The sequence below is a fragment of the Ascidiella aspersa genome, chromosome 4, assembly GCF_963924565.1.
Source record: "Ascidiella aspersa chromosome 4, kaAscAspe10.2, whole genome shotgun sequence".
Lineage (NCBI taxonomy): Eukaryota > Metazoa > Chordata > Ascidiacea > Phlebobranchia > Ascidiidae > Ascidiella > Ascidiella aspersa.
In genome coordinates this window covers 224,302-246,234 of record NC_139450.1, presented here as the reverse complement: position 1 = coordinate 246,234, position 21,933 = coordinate 224,302, and the positions used below count along the sequence as shown (strand labels likewise).

At 34.3% G+C, this 21,933-nt stretch overlaps 3 protein-coding genes across 3 annotated transcripts in view; 2 read left to right on the top strand and 1 right to left on the bottom strand.

Moving 5' to 3' along the window:
- Positions 1 to 1,037, bottom strand: LOC146146493 (protein UXT-like). The gene is made up of 3 exons (XM_083387242.1): positions 898 to 1,037; positions 689 to 838; positions 1 to 557 (listed from the first exon to the last, which is right to left on the bottom strand). Exons 1-3 carry the CDS (start codon positions 966 to 968, stop codon positions 347 to 349), a joined length of 432 nt encoding a protein of 143 aa, XP_083243368.1. The 5' UTR covers positions 969 to 1,037; the 3' UTR covers positions 1 to 346.
- Positions 1,038 to 2,336: 1,299 nt separating this feature from the next.
- On the top strand, positions 2,337 to 4,204 carry LOC146146492 (uncharacterized). The gene is made up of 2 exons (XM_083387228.1): positions 2,337 to 3,850; positions 4,027 to 4,204. Coding segments are annotated over exons 1-2 (1,515 nt in total). The 3' UTR covers positions 4,028 to 4,204.
- A 10,539-nt stretch (positions 4,205 to 14,743) lies between these two features.
- LOC146146490 (cilia- and flagella-associated protein 46-like) overlaps positions 14,744 to 21,933 on the top strand; it is a 38,961-nt gene continuing 31,771 nt past the window's right edge. The window contains exons 1-9 of the mRNA XM_083387206.1: positions 14,744 to 14,851; positions 16,395 to 16,525; positions 16,943 to 17,074; positions 17,463 to 17,692; positions 18,446 to 18,569; positions 19,012 to 19,106; positions 19,247 to 19,405; positions 20,270 to 20,389; positions 21,634 to 21,733. Of these exons, the coding sequence (XP_083243332.1) occupies positions 14,800 to 14,851; positions 16,395 to 16,525; positions 16,943 to 17,074; positions 17,463 to 17,692; positions 18,446 to 18,569; positions 19,012 to 19,106; positions 19,247 to 19,405; positions 20,270 to 20,389; positions 21,634 to 21,733 (1,143 nt within the window). The 5' untranslated portion in view covers positions 14,744 to 14,799. The remainder of the gene's footprint in view (positions 14,852 to 16,394; positions 16,526 to 16,942; positions 17,075 to 17,462; positions 17,693 to 18,445; positions 18,570 to 19,011; positions 19,107 to 19,246; positions 19,406 to 20,269; positions 20,390 to 21,633; positions 21,734 to 21,933) is intronic.

Genomic DNA, 21,933 nt, shown 5'->3' with positions numbered 1-21,933 from the left:
CTGGTTGGAAAGTAAAAAGTAGCAAATTAACGACAGGATCATGGTTTCCAGCTAATAATGTCAAAATAAGGGCTTTAGGCCCATAGTAGAAATTGAAGCATGATTACAACTAAAAAAGGAAAAAATTAGGTTAGCACATGGAATTTATTCAGTAAGAATAAATAATAATGTCAAAATTTATTGTTTCAAAGTCAAATTTGAGCAATTCTGTTTAAACTATAAACTGGCACATCTTTTGTAAAGTTTGGCGGCAGTGTTGAAACTAATTGCAGTTTTTATCCATAACAACTTGGAAGCATCCACTGCCTTTAAGAAGTTCTTCTCTAGTGTAAAGCTCAGTTGGTTTTCATGTCTGGTTTGACAATCCTTGTAGTTCTCGTAAACCTTCCAAAACAGTTCGAATTTGTGCTCGGACAGAAGTCATTGATTCTGAGAGTTTTTTTGCATTTTCCTCCAGCAGTTTTGTCTTTTTCTTTACAAATTTTGTTGCTTCTTTTGGTGTAAATTCAACGTAGAATCCATAACCAACATAAACGCAAATGTGGCTTGGATCAGGCCTGAAAAAATATTGATATCAGAATAGTTTTGATTGTAAATGTTTATAAAAAGCAAATTGTAAAAGCAACAACAATGTTTACAATGCATATATATATGTTCTATAAAACAAGGATGTTCAAAATATACTTACACAACTGCTTGTGCATAGAAATGGCATCCCAAATCAACTTGTGCTTTTATTGGGCCTTTAGCATCGATGAGTTGTCTTTCTATTATGGCAAGAAGTTGACAATATTGAGATATTTCTTCGTAGCATTTGTCTCTTTGTTCAGACAAAACTCTGAGAAAAATCAACAATATTCGCAAAATTATTAAACAAAATTTAAACTGAACCCTTACCTTAAATCAACACGCAACCGTTCGTTTAAAAAATGTTCGTATTTTAAAACCTTTTCCGGCAGTTCTTGCATTATTTCAAACAAATGTTGAGAACAAATTAATCGCTAAAGTTTCCTGAAAAATTTTAAGAAAATAACATGTTTAAGTATTCTATGTTAATTGTTTTTTATTTTTCGGTTTACCACAATCAACTAAATATTTAGCAATTCGGTTTACCACATTGGTAATTTCTACTAGAAATGTTAGCTGTCAATATTGAGTTTTTTTTTCCAGTGTTGCTAAACCTATGGATTGTGATCTAACATTGTGTCGCAGTTTGATTTGGTTGGTTCGCCGACTGCAGTAGTTTTACATGGTTAGATTTATTAAGATAGGTTTTGACCAATATTTATCCAACACTTGAAGCAGAGGCAATACGAACACACGTCTTAAATTGAATAAATTCAAGCTGAATAATAATAATTTCTCACCTTTGTTCACCTAGAAAAAGTACATTGAGGAAATTGGGCTTTGCTGGTAAACTTAGGCCTAGTATTCCGATCGCCGCGAACAGAGGTTGAGAAACGCTGGTTTATCCTATAAATGTACAAGAAACAGCCTTAAACAAATATTTGCAAATCGCCGTATAAAAATGTCAATGCCACATATTTAGTTTGAAAGACTAAACACCTTTCGTGTGTTCAGTATTAACGTTAATTAAAGGCTCCCAAGCACGAAACGGTAGAGTTTGAATGATGGGCAGCTATTATGTGAAAACTTTTTTTACTGATAAAAATCAATCACATTAGGTTTAACACAATAACTAAGACTATTGGATTTTTGAATTATTTTGTTTTAATCTTTTTGTGATTCACCTTTAAAGCAGAATCCCCTTGTACAAGAAAACAATTCGTCAAACTAACTTTTCATTTTATTAACATATAAAATCGTATGGTCTAAAATGATTGTACTTTTTGGTCTGATAAAACAATATTTTCTTTGTTTTTTTAAGTTGCATAATCAAACGTCAGCACATTTATAAAGCATTATACGCGTACGATAATTTCCTGTGAACTTTGCTTACTCATCAGAAGCAGCCAGCAATGTCGGTTGTAATCGCAGAAATAGGTTTAGTTTTGTGGAACAAACTTTGTGTGAAGCGTAAAGCGTTCTGCGTTTTCCCTGTAGCTATATTTGTCCCCAAGCGCTAAAACTAGGAAGAGTTGCATAATGAGTGATACACGAGTAGTCACTCCCGACAATAAGCCACTATACTTCGCAAAGGAAGTGTTGGTTCGTTTCCGAAAACCAATCAAACAGCGCTGATTCAATTCAAGCTTTCCTTTAAACTTACCACAAGTCAATTGTACCAAACAAATTGTGCTTCCAACTTTCAACCGAAACCCGACCCTGCTTTGCATAAAAAGGCCTCGTCAGCTGCAAACCACACCACAAGTAAAATGTATAGAATAGTGTGTGTTCTCCTTCTAGTCGGCCTTGTGCCTTTCTGCGCCGGTAAATCTCTCTCGATAAACCTTCGCAGCAACTTGGACCAAACTTCAAGCAACGTGAGAAATATTCACGCGCTGTTCGACTTTAAAAACGGCAGAGCCTGGTACGATGTCAGCAAAGAAGATGACAAAAGCAAACCGGCTTTCGACCGCGCGTGGTATGAAGCAATAACCGACAGCGAATCACCTGACTCGAAAAAACCAGACGCGAAAACACCCGAAGCTAAAACTGATTCTGCTGACAGACAATGGTACGATAACGATGCTGAAAGAACCTGGTACGATAACAATAAAGATTCTGCTGACAGACAGTGGTACGATAACGATGCTGAAAGAACCTGGTACGATAACAATAAAGATTCTGCTGACAGACAGTGGTACGATTCCGCTGACAGGCAATGGTACAACAACGATGCCGAAAGAACATGGTACGATGGTAAAGTAGATCCTAGCAAAAAAGCTTGGTACGGTACAGCAAACGATGCTGAAAGAACCTGGTACGATAACAATAAAGATTATGCTGACAGACAGTGGTACGATGCTAAAGTTGATCCTTCTAGCAAAAGATCTTGGTACGATTCTGCTGACAGACAGTGGTACGATAACGATGCTGAAAGAACCTGGTACGATAACAATAAAGATTCTGCTGACAGACAGTGGTACAACAACGATGCCGAAAGAACCTGGTACGATGCTAAAGTTGATCCTAGCAAAAAAGCTTGGTACGGTACAGCAAACGATGCTGAACGAACCTGGTACGATAACAAGAAAGATTCTGCTGACAGACAGTGGTACGATGCTAAAGTTGATCCATCTAGCAAAAGATCTTGGTATGATTCCGCTGACAGGCAGTGGTACAACAACGATGCTGAAAGAACCTGGTATGATGCTAAAGTAGATCCTTCCAGCAAAAGATCTTGGTACGATTCTGCTGACAGGCAGTGGTACGATAACAATAAAGATTCTGCTGACAGACAGTGGTACGATGCTAAAGTTGATCCATCTAGCAAAAGATCTTGGTACGATTCTGCTGACAGACAGTGGTACGATAACAATAAAGATTCTGCTGACAGACAGTGGTACGATGCTAAAGTTGATCCATCTAGCAAAAGATCTTGGTACGATTCTGCTGACAGACAGTGGTACAACAACGATGCTGAAAGAACCTGGTATGATGCCAAAGTAGATCCTTCCAGCAAAAGATCTTGGTACGATTCTGCTGACCGACAGTGGTACGATAACAATAAAGATTCTGCTGACAGACAGTGGTACAACAACGATGCCGAAAGAACATGGTACGATAACGATAAAGATGCTGATTCTAATTCCGCCAAACCTCAATGGATTGGCCTTGCTCATTACGACGCAAAAGACGGAGATTCTCCTGATGCTGCTGACAGGCAATGGTACGATTCAAAAGATGAAGCAGATTCAAGCAATGTAGAGTCCACAGACCAAGCTTGGTACGTTATTCAGCTTTTCTAAACTACTGTATCGTAAGGTTTACCTTGTATGCTTTATTACTTAACGTAAAAGTATAAAACTTAAATACTCAACTTCAACTTTTGATGAATACTATGTTATTTATTTTTTACTTTCTGGTTATCTATATTTAAAAGGTTTTCTTTGTATTTTGCAGATGATGGACTGAAGATATTTAGACGGAGAATTGACTTATATTACCCAAGAATCAAAGAGTTAAATAAAATAAATGCATTTCATTCAAATTTGTAATTGCGTTGGTTAATAAATCGATGTCGCAAGTTTTGAACGAAACACAGAGCTATGAAGAACAAATACATTTTTACTTAACACTACACCAATTCAATCACAATAAGTTAAGTTTAAAAACCAGAGTGAAAACAGGATCAGATATATTTTAAAGGAATATATATTCCGGCTATACTGGTTGGACAGTTCCTATAAGGAAAGTAAAATACACGTAAAGTAATAATAAAAGTAAGTAAAAAGTTAAAACATATGAAAGCTGTACAGATTAGTAAAACTAATGCAAAGCAGCGCCTCGCGGAATTTTTTTTTTGCTTTACTTTAGGGCTGGGCACCAGGCACCACTTCAACCGTAGGCTACTTTATCTTCATTAAGGAAATATGCCACGGGCCGGATTCATTTAATTTACGTGGTGTAAACAAAAATAGGCTTAAAATATACTTTTGGGGGAACATAGCCGAGTTCCCCCCTGGATCCCCTGTGTCCTGTTCCACTTTCTACCAACGAAGTTTACAAAACATCATTGGTGTCTTTATAAGGTGAAGCTTGAGTAGTTGGAAGTAATGTCTTCGTTGATTTGTTGGTTTGGTGAGAACTTTAGCGAATCTCTTGATAAATTTTGTCGCCACTCTCCCACAAACAACAAGTTTCACCTCATTTGTGGCTTTCTGCGCGTCACACTAAAAAGAAAAAAATGATATAAGCTGCTGCAGTTGGTTTCTTTAACATGATGCAACCAAATTAAAAATAACAAAATTATTCGAACTTTATAAAAAAACTGCTGCAGTTGATTGATGCTACTAGATTTGGTAAAATTTAAACCCTTTATAGTTCTCTGAATCGGACGTTTTTTTCCACCGTTAACAATAACGTTTAGCACGTTATAAAATTAAAAACTACATTAAAAAACAAAAAACGACAAAATTAATTAATTGATGTAATTTTTATACTCAAGGTTCAAACGTCAGAAGACGCGAAATGTAGCGGTATCTCAAGTAAATAGAAATAGCAGCAGTTTAGGAAAATGTTTGAAAAATGTACACTTTGTTTAAGATAACTTGACATATAGATAAACAAAAATAGCAACCACGCCAAACCTGCCTCCAAAAACTAATAAGTTAAGCTGGTTTATAATAACTAGGGTTTTTGTTGTTACCTTAACAAGAGCATGTTTGAGGTATTTTAAGTGATTTGCTTTGCGAAGTAGAGCGGCTTGTACGCGGGAAGGGGGTAGTGCACAGGTGCTAGGCTGGGAAAGTATTCCTTCCAGGACCGACGAAGCTGAAATGTAAGGTTGAGCAAAGTATACTGTAGTATTGAATCAGCGCGGTCCAACTTCTTTTCATTGCGGGCCAAAAACTTTTTTTTTATCTTGCGGGCCACAATGTTTTTTTTTGCGATTCTTAGGCTTATTGCTGGCAAATTATACATAGCCCATGGCAGTGTTTTTTAACCTTTTTTCAGCCGCACCTCCTTTGGTAATTTTCCAATGCCTTTCGCCCCCCTACAAAAAGCACTTCAGCATTTTCAATTAAATATCACTTTGACAATTTAAAAATAGTGAAGCGTGTATCATTTACGAAGTTTTTTTGTTAATTACAATAACAAAGAACCAAAAATTGAAGTGATATTGCTAGATGGAAGCAAAGACCATCAGTTCGCGGGCCAAAACAGCGGAGCTCGCGAGCCAACTTTGGCCCGCGGACTGCAGTTGGACCACACTGTATTAAATGGTTTACGTTGGGTGGTGAGTGTAGATTTCAAGCGATGTTTTAATTTGCAAATTCAAACTATTTTACGAGCAGAAATAGAAGTACAAAACTAACAAAAAATATTTCACAGAAACACCCAAATAGTTCATTTTTCTAAAACCTTAAGTCAATTTAAGTCTTTTAAAAAAAAGTAGCTTAAGTCAAATCATTGACATCACTGCGTTGTAGTATGAATAGCTTACCCAACTAGTTTACTTGACAAGCAGGCTAAAAAACACTTGTACGTGACAAAATCAAACGCCAAATAATTGTAATGAAACCGTTTGCTTTGCTTTATATATATTTTCAGACAACACAAACTTACTGGTTGAAACCATGAAATCAGTTAAATCTTGATAAGAAGGATTTGAAGATGTCAAGTGCTAAAAAGAAGAGATTAGATTAGAATAGCGTTAAGTGAGTTTTTAGGAATATATTAATATTAATCAGGTACGCTTTATTAAGGGATTTGTAAGTTAGCTTGATAATGAATGTAAGGATTGCGTTTTACCTTTTAAGTGAGGTTTGAATAAATTTAAGTCTTATTAACTGATGACGATGCGAGCAGGTTTAGAAACGTCTTTATTAAGATAATTTGAACTTATTCGATCTATTCGGCTTCGACGTTCATTATCGAGCTTTATTTTGTCAAATAAAAGAAATTATGTTAGTTTATGTGAAGAAATACTCACAGGGATTTGAATGTTGAAGCTACATTGCAAGTTCCTTCTAAACAACTGAAAGAAACAAACTCTGTTAAACTGATCAAAGCAGTGGTTAATATTTTGTCCAACAAAAAATTAGAGTATGATTTGATTCTGTGTTTGTGGGGCAAATTTGTAAACACGTTGATTGTTTTTATGTTTGCATTACGTCGACAGTTAGGAAAGATAATAATTACACTATACAATATGTAGTACTTCAAAAATGCATTTTACGCATTAAGAAAATTTTAAACTGACACATGTTAAAAGTAAAACCCATATAAAGTAATAAACCTTAACATTATTGCTGATTGTGTAAATAAGAAGAAATCTCCTCGGCAACAAACTTGACTGACTTTGATTAATGACTGACTTTGATTAATACAGTAAGTTAAAAAAAAACCTCAACATATTTCACCTGTCTCATCGAGTGATCCAAGATGGCTGAGTCCTTCACGAAATGACGTAATGCGTTTGTTCTGCGAGGCGGGAAAACACAATTCAAATCGTGTGCGATTAAGCACTCTATGGAAGCAGCAATCAAGGCCACAATTAAGCAGAGCTTTCCAGGAAGCATTATTCCACAGCAGCAAGTGATACAAGCCTTACTACGACCTCAGGTTCTAACACAAGGTTGCCATCGGCTTACATAAAGCAGGGGACCGATTAGATCGCTATGAAAACATGTCTCATTAATGCTTGTGCTTGGCTTGTTTTTGTAAGGTCTGAGGACGATGTTTGTGCAACGCTGATGGCATTGCTCATATTTCTGCCTGTGACGCCTTTAAATTTACTAAAAAAATTTGCGACTTCCTAGATTTAACAGTTTAAAACAAAATATTTCTCATTGTCCGCTTTGGCCTTACTTTTTTGAAGTATTGTGTAGGCCTATTTAAAGGGTTTGTTTTTGCATTGGTTTGCCATTAGCATACCAAACAGACAAATCGCAATTTTTTTCACTGTATAAAGTTCATACGGACTTACTCGCCACCACTTAAACTCGCTGAGCGAGCCCCAGTTTAAAACGTCCTGATCTACACCAAAAAACTATAGGCTTTATTTATGCAGCAAACTATGTTTTTCAAAAACGTTGAACTGCGTTAATGCAAAACTGTTTCACCCTTTCTTTTGAGTTATGCGCGATTTCAGTTACAGCACTTTAACTTTTAAAGCTCTAATTTAAACTAAATTATTTTCCTTAGGGAACAATTTGCTTCCTTGAAATTATTAGTAATGGAACTAACATTACAACCCAGTAATACAAACTATTTACAAGCTATCGATTAATATTTAAGAGAAGTTGCTCAAAAAACACCATTTCAGAGCAAATATTTATGTTATCTTTATTTTGACGATTTTCCTTAAACTTGGACATTGTTGACCCAAAAAACGCTTTTTCATAAAATATATGTTTTAAGTATTTTTTCATCAGGCTAAATGGAACTAAACTTTCTGCGTTTAAACTATACTTAAAACTGCTTTTTTTTTGTAGCACCCAGAACATATCATGTTTACTTTACTGGGGCGCTGATGCAAGTGTGTGATGCAAACCGTAGAAACGGTGTTCCCAACACTGTTCTTGTCTTCGAAATTTATAACAATGTGGTTTGTTGTTAGCAAATCGAAAAGCAAATAAGTCGGGGAAATAAATGAACCTGTTACGAACATTGCGTGAACGTTTCGAACAAACCTTTCCTCATATTTAACTTTTGATAATGATATAACATTAGCCCACTAGAGGGATGTCCGATAATTAGCTCTTTATTTCGATACGACCAACCGATATTTTAGACAAAAATATCCGATACGATACCGATGACGTCATTACTAAACAATCGAAATAGTTTAAATTAAAAGTTTAAAATCCTTGAACGATCAACGTTTGCAAACTTTATTCAACTTAAAACATCACAGTTTAACGGAATCTGATGAATCTTCTTTCCCTCCTCATGATTTTGTCTCTTTCCATCCTCCGCAAGATCGCATTCCTTTTCCTCTCGAAGTCCTGGATCGCAACCTTGTTCTTCTTGAAGATCTTGCATCTTGGGATCCTCGTGTTCACCTTGATGTGGTCGTTCTCCCGCCTCAAGCAAATAACCTCGTGGCGGGTTGGCACGTTCATGGCAAGTGTCACTGACAACTTGTCACTGCTCGGTGTGCCACTGACACCTGCCAACTTGCCACCGAACAACTTCTGCAAAAACAAATAACCATTGGTTCTAACTTATCTATAGATTGACAAACCGTAGGTAGAAAGTGGTTTAAAGTGATTTGGCTCATTTCAAGTCGAAATATTTAACTGTATTTAAGTATTTGAGGGATCAACGCAGTCTTAAAAATCCATCCAATGTCAGTATAAGTTATATTTCAAATTTTAACTCTGCTTTACCCAGAGGAATTATTGGATACAACTTTCAGTGATTAGTGGAGACACTTTTCACACTGCACGAATGTGTTTATTTTTTAATATAAAACGTCACATTTTTTATGCCTAATTTTCTTTTATGACCCCCTCAACATAAATCCTAGATCCGCCCCTGCTCTCGTAAAATCTGATTTTGAGCAGGGCCTTTCTTCTTAAGTTTAATATGCAAAGGGAACACCCAATTGAGAAATTGTTAACCCTTAATCTGACATATAATTTATTTATGTCGTTAGAAAAAAATAACAGGTAAAGGGTAAAGTATGTAATTTGTCAAAGATAAATGCCCTTTTACTACAAAACAATGTGGCTATTGTCACATCTTGAATTTCTTTAAATATCCCTATAAAAGATGCAAAGATTTCTCTTTTTTATTTAAAAAATACCTGAGACACAAAATCACCAACTAATTTTAGTTCAGCATTTATTTCTTCTGTCAGAAGATCAAAGGCATTAAACAAAAAAGCAAAATACAAATGAAGTTGCTAGTTTTTCGATAGTTCAGTTTGATTTATGGTCGAGTGGAGTTTAAATAAAACTTCGCAAACCGCAAAAATAATCCGCTAACGCAGCAGCGAAGGCAAAAAGGGTTAAGTTTCAAAAAAGAGAAGTAAGATAAACATTAGGTCCTTCCAAATTAATAAATTGCAATTTCTCATATTTCTATTTTGACCTGATACACGGTTGTTTGAAAGCTGGTCAACATTAAAATACAATTCGACGTTAAACATTAACATTAGAATTCCAGGTTTAGAATTAAACAAGTACGACTATCAACATAAAAATTTGCAAAACACTTGTAATGTTTTCTTAATCATTCAATTCATTTAATGTTTTCTACCAGAGACAGTAAAACTTTTTGTCCCTCGGCTTAATTTTTTTCGCAATTTTTCTCGAAATCTTGTATCTTTTCTTCCTACAATCCTCTCTGCTGTTGTTCTTCTTGCAACATTTTTCAACTTTTTTCTTCTTCGCTTTCAACTTCCTTTGAATTCTTCTGTGGCACCTGGCAGGCTTTCTGTCAAGGTTATGTGCCACTGACGACACCGTGTCAGTCGTCAGCTTGCCACTGCCACAACAGTTGTTGTCATTCATGATGCGGTTCTAAATTAAGCAAGCATTTATTAGATTACAATTATCAGCAACAATTAAAGAAATTCAATTAGAAGTTGTTTGTCGAACTTATGTACTGAAGGGCCTGAATACAACTGACACAGATATCTTAAATAATTCCTAAATTAAATGTAAAATAAATAACTTTTAATAAACTCTACATAAAACTAATTCAGATAATAGCCTTAACAAGCTAGCCTGCTTATAGTTTAATTTTAATTCTACTCTGTAAAACCTTTATTTTTTATTGTTATAGTTTTACGGCAGCCCTTCTTAACTGGTTCGCCTTTTAATTACATTCGAGATGAAAAATACTTGGCTCACAGCGAAAACATTACTCTGGGGCAAATGCAAGTATGAGGCTTGTGGAATAAAAACTCGCGAGAAACTCAAGAGAAACATCGGTTTAACCGAATTATTTAACAAGATCAGTCATTTTTAGAAGACTGGATCACTATAAGTACCCTTCGTACAAAAATATGTTTGGCAATGAAAATTGCCCCAAGAAAGTACTTTATGAATAGCCACAAAGTATTTTCAACCAACATAACCATTTTATGTATAAAACCTGAAAACTAAAATATATTTTGTAGGCTACTAATTTAGTGCAGTTAATAATACTAACCTCAGATTTTAGGTTAATAAACAAGGTATTTTAAGGTGGACTATGCAAGGATCTGCAATGTTGCTCGTCACTGAATCTCAAGTCAAAAAAGTTTGAGTAAATCGGCATCATAATGGTCAAGACGATTCGATACAAACTTGTATCATTAACTAAAAAATAACGCCGAACGAAACCTACATTTAAACTTAAGAACGAGCAAAGCCGGTTAGCTTCTAACCAACCATTCAACAGCAAACGGACTATTCCACATTTGCATTTATTTCAAAGTACACGCAACTACCACAGACAAAAGAACTTCTTTTCTTTTCGCTTCTGCTTTCGGTTTAGTTTTTGCGCAAGATTGTAGCTGCTTTTTCTCGGCAGCTCAATATATTTCTTGGTTCTTTGCCGTCGCTTCTTTTTGCACTCTTTTGGCTTCTTTCTTGCTTTCTTGCGTTTTTTAGGCTTCTTTCTGGCGGTTTTTCTTTTGTAGCACCTGGCAGGCTTCCCGTCAAGTGCACGTGTCACTGACACCGTGTCAGTTGTCAGCTTGCCACTGCCACAGCAGTTCTCATCGATGAAGTTCTAACAAGTTTCACGAATTCCGTCAGAAAGCGAAACTTACCCTCTAAAGAAATCCAAGACCACGAAAAAAAATTGTAAAAAAGTAAGTTTTTTGTAAAGGAAACGTCAAATATTGCGTCATATTTAGGGCTCTAAGGTTTTTGCGGTTTTGTGACGTCATAACCACCATTTGTTGACGAATGTGATGCGACAAAGCTTGGGCCGATTAATGTGGCCCAGTAGCCAATAGAAAAACTTTTCGGGAGATTATAAAGATAAACAAACAAGTTCTATCCTCAGTGCGAATAGATCGCCTAAAAATCCCCAGCATCGATAACACTGGAGATGTCCGATAATATCGGATCGTACCCGATACCCGATACCAAGTGGTAGTATCGGTGCTCGTCCGATACTAGGGCGATATCGGTGACGAGAAAAAGGGAAACTAAGTTTTCAGCGCCAAAGCATTTCTTTCTATCTGGAAGTTTTAATTTCATCGATTTTTTTTGGGCGACGGTTTCGGGTTGAGCTTTAGTTTTGTCTAAAATATCGGGTACCGGAAGAAATGTCCAGTATCAGACACTCCTGGATACAACAACCAGCTATTATCGACTATCGGCTCAAAACCGATACTTCGATCACGTGACTTTTAACTTACGTAATTGGCGTCATCTTCGTCACTAGAGGGCGTACACGTCTTCCGCATTTCGCGTCGTTCTCTCATCCGATCTAGTTTCCGCTTACGCATCGCTTTTTTCAACTTTAGGAAAAGTAAAGTGTTTCGCTTTTAAAACTCTTTAAACGTGGGCTGTTCAATGTTTGGAATTTAGTTTTTTAGCTTTTTTGCCTAAAATATGTTTTTTGCCTTATTATGCCTAAGAGTTTAAATGTTAAAAAGTTTTGCTTTTAATATTAACCTTAAGTTTAATTATTTTTCTTAAGTTTTGAAACGCCAGTTGATTTAGGTTGTTATCAACCAAATTCTACTGAAAAAAACCTCAAAACTTATTTTTTTCACCAACAACCATCCCACTTCAAAAACAGGTTTATAGCCTTTAATCATATCAAAAATTAATTAGTATGTTATAAATGTCTTAAGCTAAATAAAAATAAAATAAAGTCTAGTTTTTGCATCTGGTGGATAATAACTCAATATCCTAACTTATTTAATAGAAGATATTAAAAGTTAAATATGTGAAATGTTTAAAACGTCTTGCGGTAAACAATGTTTGTAGTTTTTTATTCTATATTTACTATTGTTTGTTTACCCTTGCGGTAGTTGTCAAAACCAAGAGTCGTTTTATGACCGAGGTTGTGAGTTCGAACCTCACCACAGGTCAGTTGTTTTTCGAGCATGTCCTGCTTGCATCATAGATCAACAGATTTGGTGAATCTGCGATGGCTTTCGGTGTACTAATGATACGTAAGCCGTAACCTTTGGTCAAAAAGAACCTTCAGAAGGGCTAGATCACAGTTGTTATGAAACACATATGTATGTTTGTCTTTTCAAGATATTTACAAATAACCTCAAAATAACTTCGACACATTTCAAACTTACCTTCTTAAGTGTCCTAGGGTCGGTTGCATCACACAAGCAAGTTTCTTGTTCCACCAAAGAATTGGGCTCAGTTGACATAATGTCCGTTGAAACCCTAGGGTCGATTCTTGAAGATTCAATCAAGCTGTCCTCACCACAAGGGGGCAGCATGTCGTCACACTGTGGCAGTATATCGTCGCAGGGTGGCAGCATCTCCTCACAAGGTGGCAGCATCTCTTTTCTTTTCTGTCTGCATCTGGGCGACATGTCGTTTCCAAGGTAGGGGCAGAACGAGGGCATTTTGTTGAAGGCTCGTGTAGCGCATTGCTTCACAACGTCCAGGGTTTTTCTGCCAGATAATTCTGGGGCTGGGCTGCTGTGGATGTGCAAAGTGGCGAAGTTGAGGTTAATATTGGAGCGGTATCTTATAATTTGACTATAATGGATGCCCGATACTTTTCCCGATACCCGATATTTTGAGCAAACAGTATCGCGATCCGATACCAATGACGTCATTACTGTAACCTACTTAAATTAAAACGTTCAAAGGTATTTTAGGCCTTTGGTGCAAATAAGTTTAGTTACCTTCAGTTGTTAACCTTAATTTGATAATTTTACATTTCAAGGTAGAAATGAAAAACATTCCCGAAATTTCTTTATTACTTTGCATTTGAATCGTCACTGATACCAGCCTAGTATCGGGCTATTACACATACTCGCACTATACATCGGGTATCGGCTCCGATCCGATATTATCGGATGTTGGTGTTTATTGGAACAACCTATGTTTAGTGTCACCAATACTTGTAGAACTTTATAATAATTTAGGCATTTTTGCAATGACTGTTTCTCGTACATAACTGCGGGTCAATTATTAAACATATCCAGCTATTTAAAGAGTTATTCGAAACGTTCAAAATGATACCTACTTCTGTATGGGATTTGATATTCTTATTAAATCCATCTCGTTCTAATAAAAATACACGTCAAAAATCATTGTTTATCGCCAAATATAAAATAGCTGTTGCCTTTGTATAAAAAAGTGCAACCAATCCGATAACAAGTTTTAAAATCGCTTATTTAACATTAATTGGCCAAGACGATGAATTTAATGATTAACTCTTGCTAATTTTTGTTGATTACATAAAATGTAGGTCAGCATAAAGTTAATTTAAAATACCTTGTGTCGATTGGAAATGAAAAACTTGTTTGATTCGTCTGTAAAAATATGGTGGAAATCATTAAACCGTTTAAATCGGCTACAAACAATTTTTTTCCAAATTTAAGAAAAAATTAAAAACAAATTAAAACAAAACCACAGCAAGATCTAATGCGAGTTTAATGTTATGTATGGTTCTACAAATGCAAATAAAGTATTTACATATTTCTATGTTTTTTATAATTTAATGTTAAAACTCACGTCGCTTTCTGTAATGGTCACAATACTTGAAGATTCGGTGTCAGAATGGTGGCACAATTTCATCAAATTCTCATCCTGGGGAAAAACTATTTTCTTACGTAGACCACCAGAGGCTATGATTTTATCTAAAAATACAAAGATGTTTTGTCAGTAAATCTCCTAACAATCTTAAAAAAAATAAACATTTTACCTCTTATTTTTAGTCTTGCTGAAGTTGAAAGTGTGTGTTGACTGCTAATATCATCTTCGCTGTTTGATTTACAAAATACTTCGGATTTTTTGCGTTTGCCCATAACTTACATTTATTTACATACTAAACAAAACCGTTTTGTACAAAAGTCAAAAAAAAATATTTCAATAAATAATTCACTCATATTTAGACTGATTGTGACGAAACAAAATGAAGTAATTTTTTTTTTTTTGTGTTAATAACGACCGGTTACCACGGAATTTGATGCGGCCATAGAAACGGAAAAGTTGCAAAAATTTTCTTGATTTTAAACTTTTCGGAAGATTTGGCGAAAATATTGAACTTATAGACCCATGAAAGGTTATTTGATGGATTAAAATGGATGCCAACATACGACAGCTGATACAACTGGCTTCAAACGCCGATGAAGGTTTTTATCTTTACCGTTTGGTCAATTTTCAAGTTTAAAGTGTGTTTTGTAAGAAAGTTGCTATTTGCCCGGCTCACTCGAGTACACGTACACCTATTTGTGATTAAACATTGATTTAGGTTCGGGGTTGTGGTTTTATGAATTTAATTTACCTAGTTTTTAAGATTCATTTTCTTATCCATTAAAGGTACTTTGTTAGGAATGTTAGCCGGGTAAATTGCCTTTGGAAGTGCATATTGGTTATTTGCCAGTCTCACTTGGGTACACATACACCCATTAGTTATGATATACCGATTTAAACTACTTTGTCTCCCAATTAAAAAGCATTGTTAAGTGTTACATAAACATACTAAACGATTTGGCGCTGGTCTAGAATCCTACCACATTTTCGTCTGTGGGTTTATATTGCTCACTTCATTTGGGTTAAAGTGTTAGTGTTTCGTTTAGGTGGGTCAAGTATTATAATTATATTTATTATCCCATATTTCTTTCTGCAATTTCTCATTTTGTTACTGTAAAAAAAGTGGTAGGGACTAGACCAGGGCCGAAAATTCTAATTGCTGTATTGCAAAGTAAATCTTATTGTACATTTCTTTATTTTATGTGTAAATAGTTATAAATGTCTCTGTGTTAAATTAGATTTTTAAAAATCTTTAACCTTCTATTAATTATACCGACTGCATTCAATAATTTGTAGCCGCATTTGTAAAAAAAAACTTTTGACGAAATTCTACACCAAAATTTTGTCATGTAAACGCTGCAAAGGCCTGTTTTTTATTGTAAATTCAGTAGGCTGGTGATATTTCATGCCAAATGAAGTCACTGGCACGGTTTTGGGCAAATACTCTATGCCAAATATCGTTAAATTTACTTGAATGCAATTGCCTGAAAATTATGGCAGATCGTTCCAAGTTCTTGCGGGTGCACAAATAAATTGGGATACACCAAAGGTTTAGAGTTCTCCGCTTGGTTAATGAAAATATTGGGCTGTATAATCATTTTTTTGGGGTGCAGCTTTGATTTTTTTATAAAACTCACAGGTGCGCTTGCCACAACTCCCCACAGTAGATTATAGTGCATCCCTCTCTTAAGAAGTCCAGGTTGTGGTTTTTGTATTCAACTCAATGTTTATCATTTTAAGTCAACTCAATTTGAAAATTAAATTTGTAAAAGTATTAAACCATTAAAACAAGAATTTTGTTCAGATGTGCGAAAATTGCAAAATGAGCGATTTTTCCCCAGACAATTAACAAATTAAATATGAACTTGATTTTCCTGACGTTTACCCAAGCATAGGCACTTTTTGACCCGATCTTTACTTCGTATACTTCACAACACTTTTTGAAATCTAATGTATAAAGGCTGGGTTACAGTATGAATAACTTTTTTTAAAGAAAGCAAATGGTTAAAAAGATAATAAATTGTTCTTACTGACTGTCAATTTATCATCACATTTTGATCAATTTGATTTATTTTACGGCCAGTTTGTTTTATGTTTTCTTTGATAAAATAATTCCAACTAACAGGTATAGTTGCAATTTAGGTGAAGGAGAAAAACTTGCGATTGAAGCGTTCACCCAAATCCAACAAGCATTTGCTAAATCCAAGGAGTCGAGCGATGTTGATCTGTGTGGTTCTGATCTCTATGTTTTGTGTGCCGAGCTCTGCTTTAAAGTAAGTAGTTATGCACATATTTGCAATTACAAAGCTGATAGAGTAATACTTAATAAAATGTGTTGTATTCAAGCTGCATTACTGGTTAAAACAAAAATTGTCTTAAAAGTACAACAAAAATGTCAGGATGTCATGAAAAAATCCTCTACCGGTAACCATTTTATCCTTGTTTTATGTATATATATTTTAAATTTATAAGTATATATTTTTCTATAAATTCATTTTTTTTTTAAATAAATTCTACTCAAAAAATATTAAGAGCTCCAATTTTAGATCTTTGAAAACCTCTAAATATTCTTTGAAAGGTTTTTAAATGCTTAGAAGTTATTTCATAAATGTGCGGTTTCTCTGTTATAACAAACCCACACTTCAACCACCTCTTAAACGTTCGTTTCACCCCTACTACTGTATGTTCAGTTGCGCCAGTACAAGATCAGCCAGGACTGTCTCCACATGTTCTTCAGTGGAACTCCACTTGCAAACCAGTTCCTATGCAGAGCTTACTTGTGCCAAGCTCAACTCCTCGCACCAAAGTCTGCAGAAGAAGCTGTGAGCTGGCCTATGTAACATTTAGTTGTTGGGAACAGCTGGCAGCAGTCAAATTGGAGAATATTAATATAAAAAACATCTATTTTTTTTTTTACTTTTTTAACCTTAGCCTAATAATTCCACAGTACTTTAAAACTATGCAACTATAAAATCAATGTAATAAAAACTTGCCAGCAATTGGAGAGAATTTACCTTTTTTTTATATTGTCTCCCTTAAAATTCTATATTTTTCTGTTTAAATTATTTTCAGTAAGATAAAAAACTAAAAATTTACATATTTTTTTTACTTGCATTATATTTTGGAAAAATGTGTATTTTACCACCGTCTTAATGCCTTCCTATTAGATTGAGTTTAATATTGTGATTACTTACCTCCATCTTTCCACAGGTTGAGTTTGAGACAGCCGTGGTTTACCTGCTAAAGGCGATATCGTTTGCCAAGACGAAGCCACGATATCACTTCATTGTGTACAACGCATCGGTTCTCTACTGGCAGATGTCGCGTCCCTTCCTGAGACCGAGGTATCGCAAACTTCTTCACCAAAGTCTACAACAAGTTGTTAAAGCTCTTGAGGATATCGACGACCAGGATCACGAATGGAGAGCAACGCTCATGGTGTAAGTGGGAAGGTTGTGAACATAAAACAACGTAGTATATAAATGCTGTCCTGTTGCCATACATAAATTTGAGCTCTGCTTGTAGCTCAAATTTACGCCACAATGTTGCGCCAGCATAACTCAAATTCAGTAATATGATGCCATAAAAAAAGTTAATTTAGTAACTTGCTGTTCGCTGTCAAACTCTATTCTGCTAAAGAAAATCAAGTTCAAATAAATAGGAAATTTTTACGTTTTTAAGGTTTTAATTGTGATAATTTTGACAAAAAATTTTGTAAGTTTGCTGTGAGTTTTTCTAACTTTTTGGTAAAGCATAAAATAAATTCAGCAAAACATGAAGTTCTTTTATTCTTTCAACCATTTGATTGTTTATTTAAACTTAAAAAAGCAAACCTATATATGAAATAAAACTCTAAATTATATATCAGTTTAAAGCATATATATTATTCAAAAAAATTGTTTTCATAAAACATCTTATTGTGTGATTAAAATAAATAAAACAGATATTGCTAGTTGATTGTGTTTTCATACCTCGGGAATAAAAACATAAATTCCGAGAAAAAACTTAATAGGTTTTTTACCTTTCAGATATTAACTTTAAATACAAATTTAAGTGTTTAAGGCTAAAAATATAAATAAATTGTTATATAATATCAAAATAACACATTATTTGATTACAAGCTAGACAACATATAACAATAAGGATGGGTGTAAATTTATAACTAATAAATGACAGTAAACACTTTTTTGCAGAGCGTTGGTTGAAAGTTTGATTGACCGAGGTTTAACGAAAGAGGCTTCGCAAGCCGCACAAGCCGCTTCACAATTCACCCTCGCTAAATCAAAAGCAACTTTTAAAAACGTATTCCAACTACAGGTAATCTTCCCAAATTTCTACTTCTCCCTCAATATCCACAATATTATGGCGCTAGTTATATGCATTTGATTATTGTTATATTATTATATTCTTCAAGTTTTTTTTCTGCTTAAAAAAAATGTGTAATTGAAAGATAGCATCTATCAATTAAAAAGATGAGATTTAAATTTAATTTTAGATTGATATTAAAAGTGTAATGAGTAATTTTTCTTTGAATCTTTTCTAAAATGGCAGATCTTAATTAAGTCCAACTAATTTTTTAATAAAACTCAACTTGAAATGAAATGAATAGTACCACGTTATAGTTAAATACTTTTTTTCTTTAAACTTTTACAAAATGAAATGCTTTTAACAGTTTTAGTGTAGGTTTCAATTTTTGTTAAAACATGCTTCTTGTAAATTACTGTAATATATGTCTCACCGCTTCCCTACTTTTGTTTAGATCAAGCACAAACTTGTTGATCTCAACAAACTTGCGAGGGAGATCAAAAATATGCCAGAGTATTCGGCTTTCTTCAGGCTGCAGAAAATTAAAGGGTGAGCAATTTAGTAAATTTGTCTTTGTTGATAGATGTATTTGTCTATTTTAAAATCTGAAATCAGGATAGTTAATTGCAGATTACTAAGAATCTCATTATATATGTATGTATAGCATAATTTCTACTGTTGTGTTTTAGTATGCTTGGAGACAAGCCAACAAGTGAAGTTGTGAAGGAGCTTAACAAACTTTGTTCGGCGATGACCACAAAATCCCTCCCAACTTCGAAACCAAGCACTTCTGAGAGTCGTCGTAAAAGTCAGATATCAGACGACCTAAGCGTTCCCAGCGAGGAAAGGTAAGACATACTTTCTGCTCTTCAGTTATGCAGTGTGTGTGCTTTAATTGCTTAAATTTGTAGACAAAAGCTGAAATTATATGTTTTTTGACTTTAGTTATTGAATCAGTGTTTCCCAACCTTTTTTGCAGCCACCCAAACACTAAACGTAAATATGCAACCACGATTTAGCAACACAATTATCTTCACAGGACTGTTTGTAAGCCTAAAGTGTACAGAATCCAAACAAGACAATTTCACAAATAAGTTCAAATTGAATTTTGTGAGCAATATTTTATCTTTGCTTCTTTTCACTTGGGATAAATCTTGCTTTGGACCAATCTTAATAATTCTAACCATGTGAACTACTGCAATCAGCGGCCCAAACAAATAAAAAAAGCCGGACATTTTTGGGTTGTGACCGATGGGTTAAGAAACACTGGCTTAAATACAAAGTAGAGCGATAGTATGAACAACAGTTGTTCTCTGGTTATCTGTTATTTTTGTTTTTAATTTTTCAGATAAAGTGTAGATTGATTTTATCAAATGAACTAAAAAAATGCAACAATTTAAAGAATGAACAGATTAATAGTTTGGTTTCTGTGTCTTGCTATGCTCTTTGGGGTGTTCATTGCATAAAGTTTTAGTTTTGATGTTTTTTAATACATTTTGTTAACTTTTTCAACTTTATGTAAAAAGTTTTTTGTCTTTGTTTTTGCTTTTGCTTTATGTAAAAACGTGATTTGTTAGATCAATTTTAAATGTTTTATAATTTAGAATTACTAAAATGTTATTTCCAGCAAAACCAAGTGTTTTTGTTGTTAGCTGTGGTAGTGATTAATTTGTTTGTTGAGTGACAATTTGTGCTGCTACCGCTTGCTTTAGTTCACGAGCTTCGAGTCGTAAAAGTCAGCAAAGTCAGCGTCTTTCCGCATCATCGACAAACCTCGCGGAAGTTGTGAGTATTGAAGAGGGAAGTCAAGAAGAACTGGAGTCACTGATCAGGTATCAGCTTGTAGAAAGCAACTTCAAACAAGCCACAGCAATATATTTGTTCATGAAATCATTGAAACATTTTATTCATTTATAGTTGCTGGTTCCACATTTTTCAGTATAGCAGGGTTGCCATAAAGTCTTAATGTCTTTAAATCGATTTATGCATTGAAATTAAAAACCCTATGTTTTTCCGAAAGTCTTGCAATAGTCTTGAATTTATTTTATGCGCAGCTTTTTTTATATTTAGATATTCTTATAGTAGAATGATCATGGCTTTATAGTGTTTTGTTTTCCAATTGTATTCAAACTTGTTAAATGATGTAATTCTGGCTTTAAAATTCTAGCTCTAAATTGATATAAAATTTCTTTCTAAAGTCTTCGATTTTTTTTCATAAAATGTGTGGCAACCCTGCACTGTTAGGTAGGGGTCAATCAGGGCGAAATGGCCATGGCCCGTTTGCCAAAACTTTATGATATAACTTATGACGTCACATTTTAGCGTATTTTTATGATGTCATCTTTGTTTTTTTCACGTTCAAAAACAAAATCTTGGTTCCTCTCCTGCTAATTCTTTTTTAAAATTTTTAGACAAACATTGTTGGATTACTTACTTTGTTTAAATCTTGCTGCAGTATCATGATGCTATTTTATTGTTATTCAGTTATCCATTTGTTAAAAAAACTGATGTAACATAATTGTACGTTGTGTTAAATTCTAAATAAGTTTGTAATTTGATTTGTTTCTTTTTACTAATTAACTAAAGTGTGGTAGAGGAGTTTAAATGGTTATTTATGAAACACTAACATTTGACATAATGTGCTTTTAATATATATGTAGATAATATGTTAATGTTTAATTTTAAAAGATTTTACTTTTTTACTTTGGTTTTATATAGTTTAGTTAGTTCCAGAACGATACCCAGATACACTATTAAAAATATTGTCATTAAATCAGTGGAATCTGCCCTGATTAAGTTTGAATAAGTCATCATATTTATTGCCCTCACTTTTTTACCAAAAAAGTTTATAAAATTACCAATTTGCGATCTGTGGATAAACTAATAATATCTGTACTCAAAAAAATAAAGTTAAATAAAATACATAAATGCTGCTACATCTTCAATCCACCATTCGTAAATTGAGTGAAGTAAGAAGTCTTCATATTTTTTTAATTTTTATCAGCAAATAAATAATAAGTTTTCGTACAACGTTTTATTTCCACCACTTGCTTCTTCTAAACCACTCTTACTTCAGACCTTACCTTCTGATTGAAGTTGCCCGCCTCTGCATCGAAATGGACCAAGTCACGGGTGGGAAGCAATGTTTGCAGGAACTAAAGGAATGCAACATCACAGTACGTACTTTATAAAGATCAATAAAGTATGGCTTTGAGCCAATAAGTATAAGTTTGAGCTTAAATATGATTTGTTTTAAGGCATAATTCCTGATTACAAATTATGCCGCAGACTAACCAGCATTGTGCTGTTAAACTAACGCCTAAAAAGTTACTTAAAATTGGATGTTCATCCCAAATGTTAAATGTAAAAATCCTTA

Coding starts and splice junctions, on each gene's coding strand:
- LOC146146493 (XM_083387242.1), bottom strand. CDS start 968: ATGCAAGAACTGCCGGAAAAGGTTTTAAAATACGAACATTTTTTAAAC. Junction 839..897: donor CGGTTGCGTGTTGATTTAAG/GTAAGGGTTCAG, acceptor GATTTTTCTCAG/AGTTTTGTCTGAACAAAGAG. Junction 558..688: donor TTCTATGCACAAGCAGTTGT/GTAAGTATATTT, acceptor ATATTTTTTCAG/GCCTGATCCAAGCCACATTT.
- LOC146146492 (XM_083387228.1), top strand. CDS start 2,337: ATGTATAGAATAGTGTGTGTTCTCCTTCTAGTCGGCCTTGTGCCTTTC.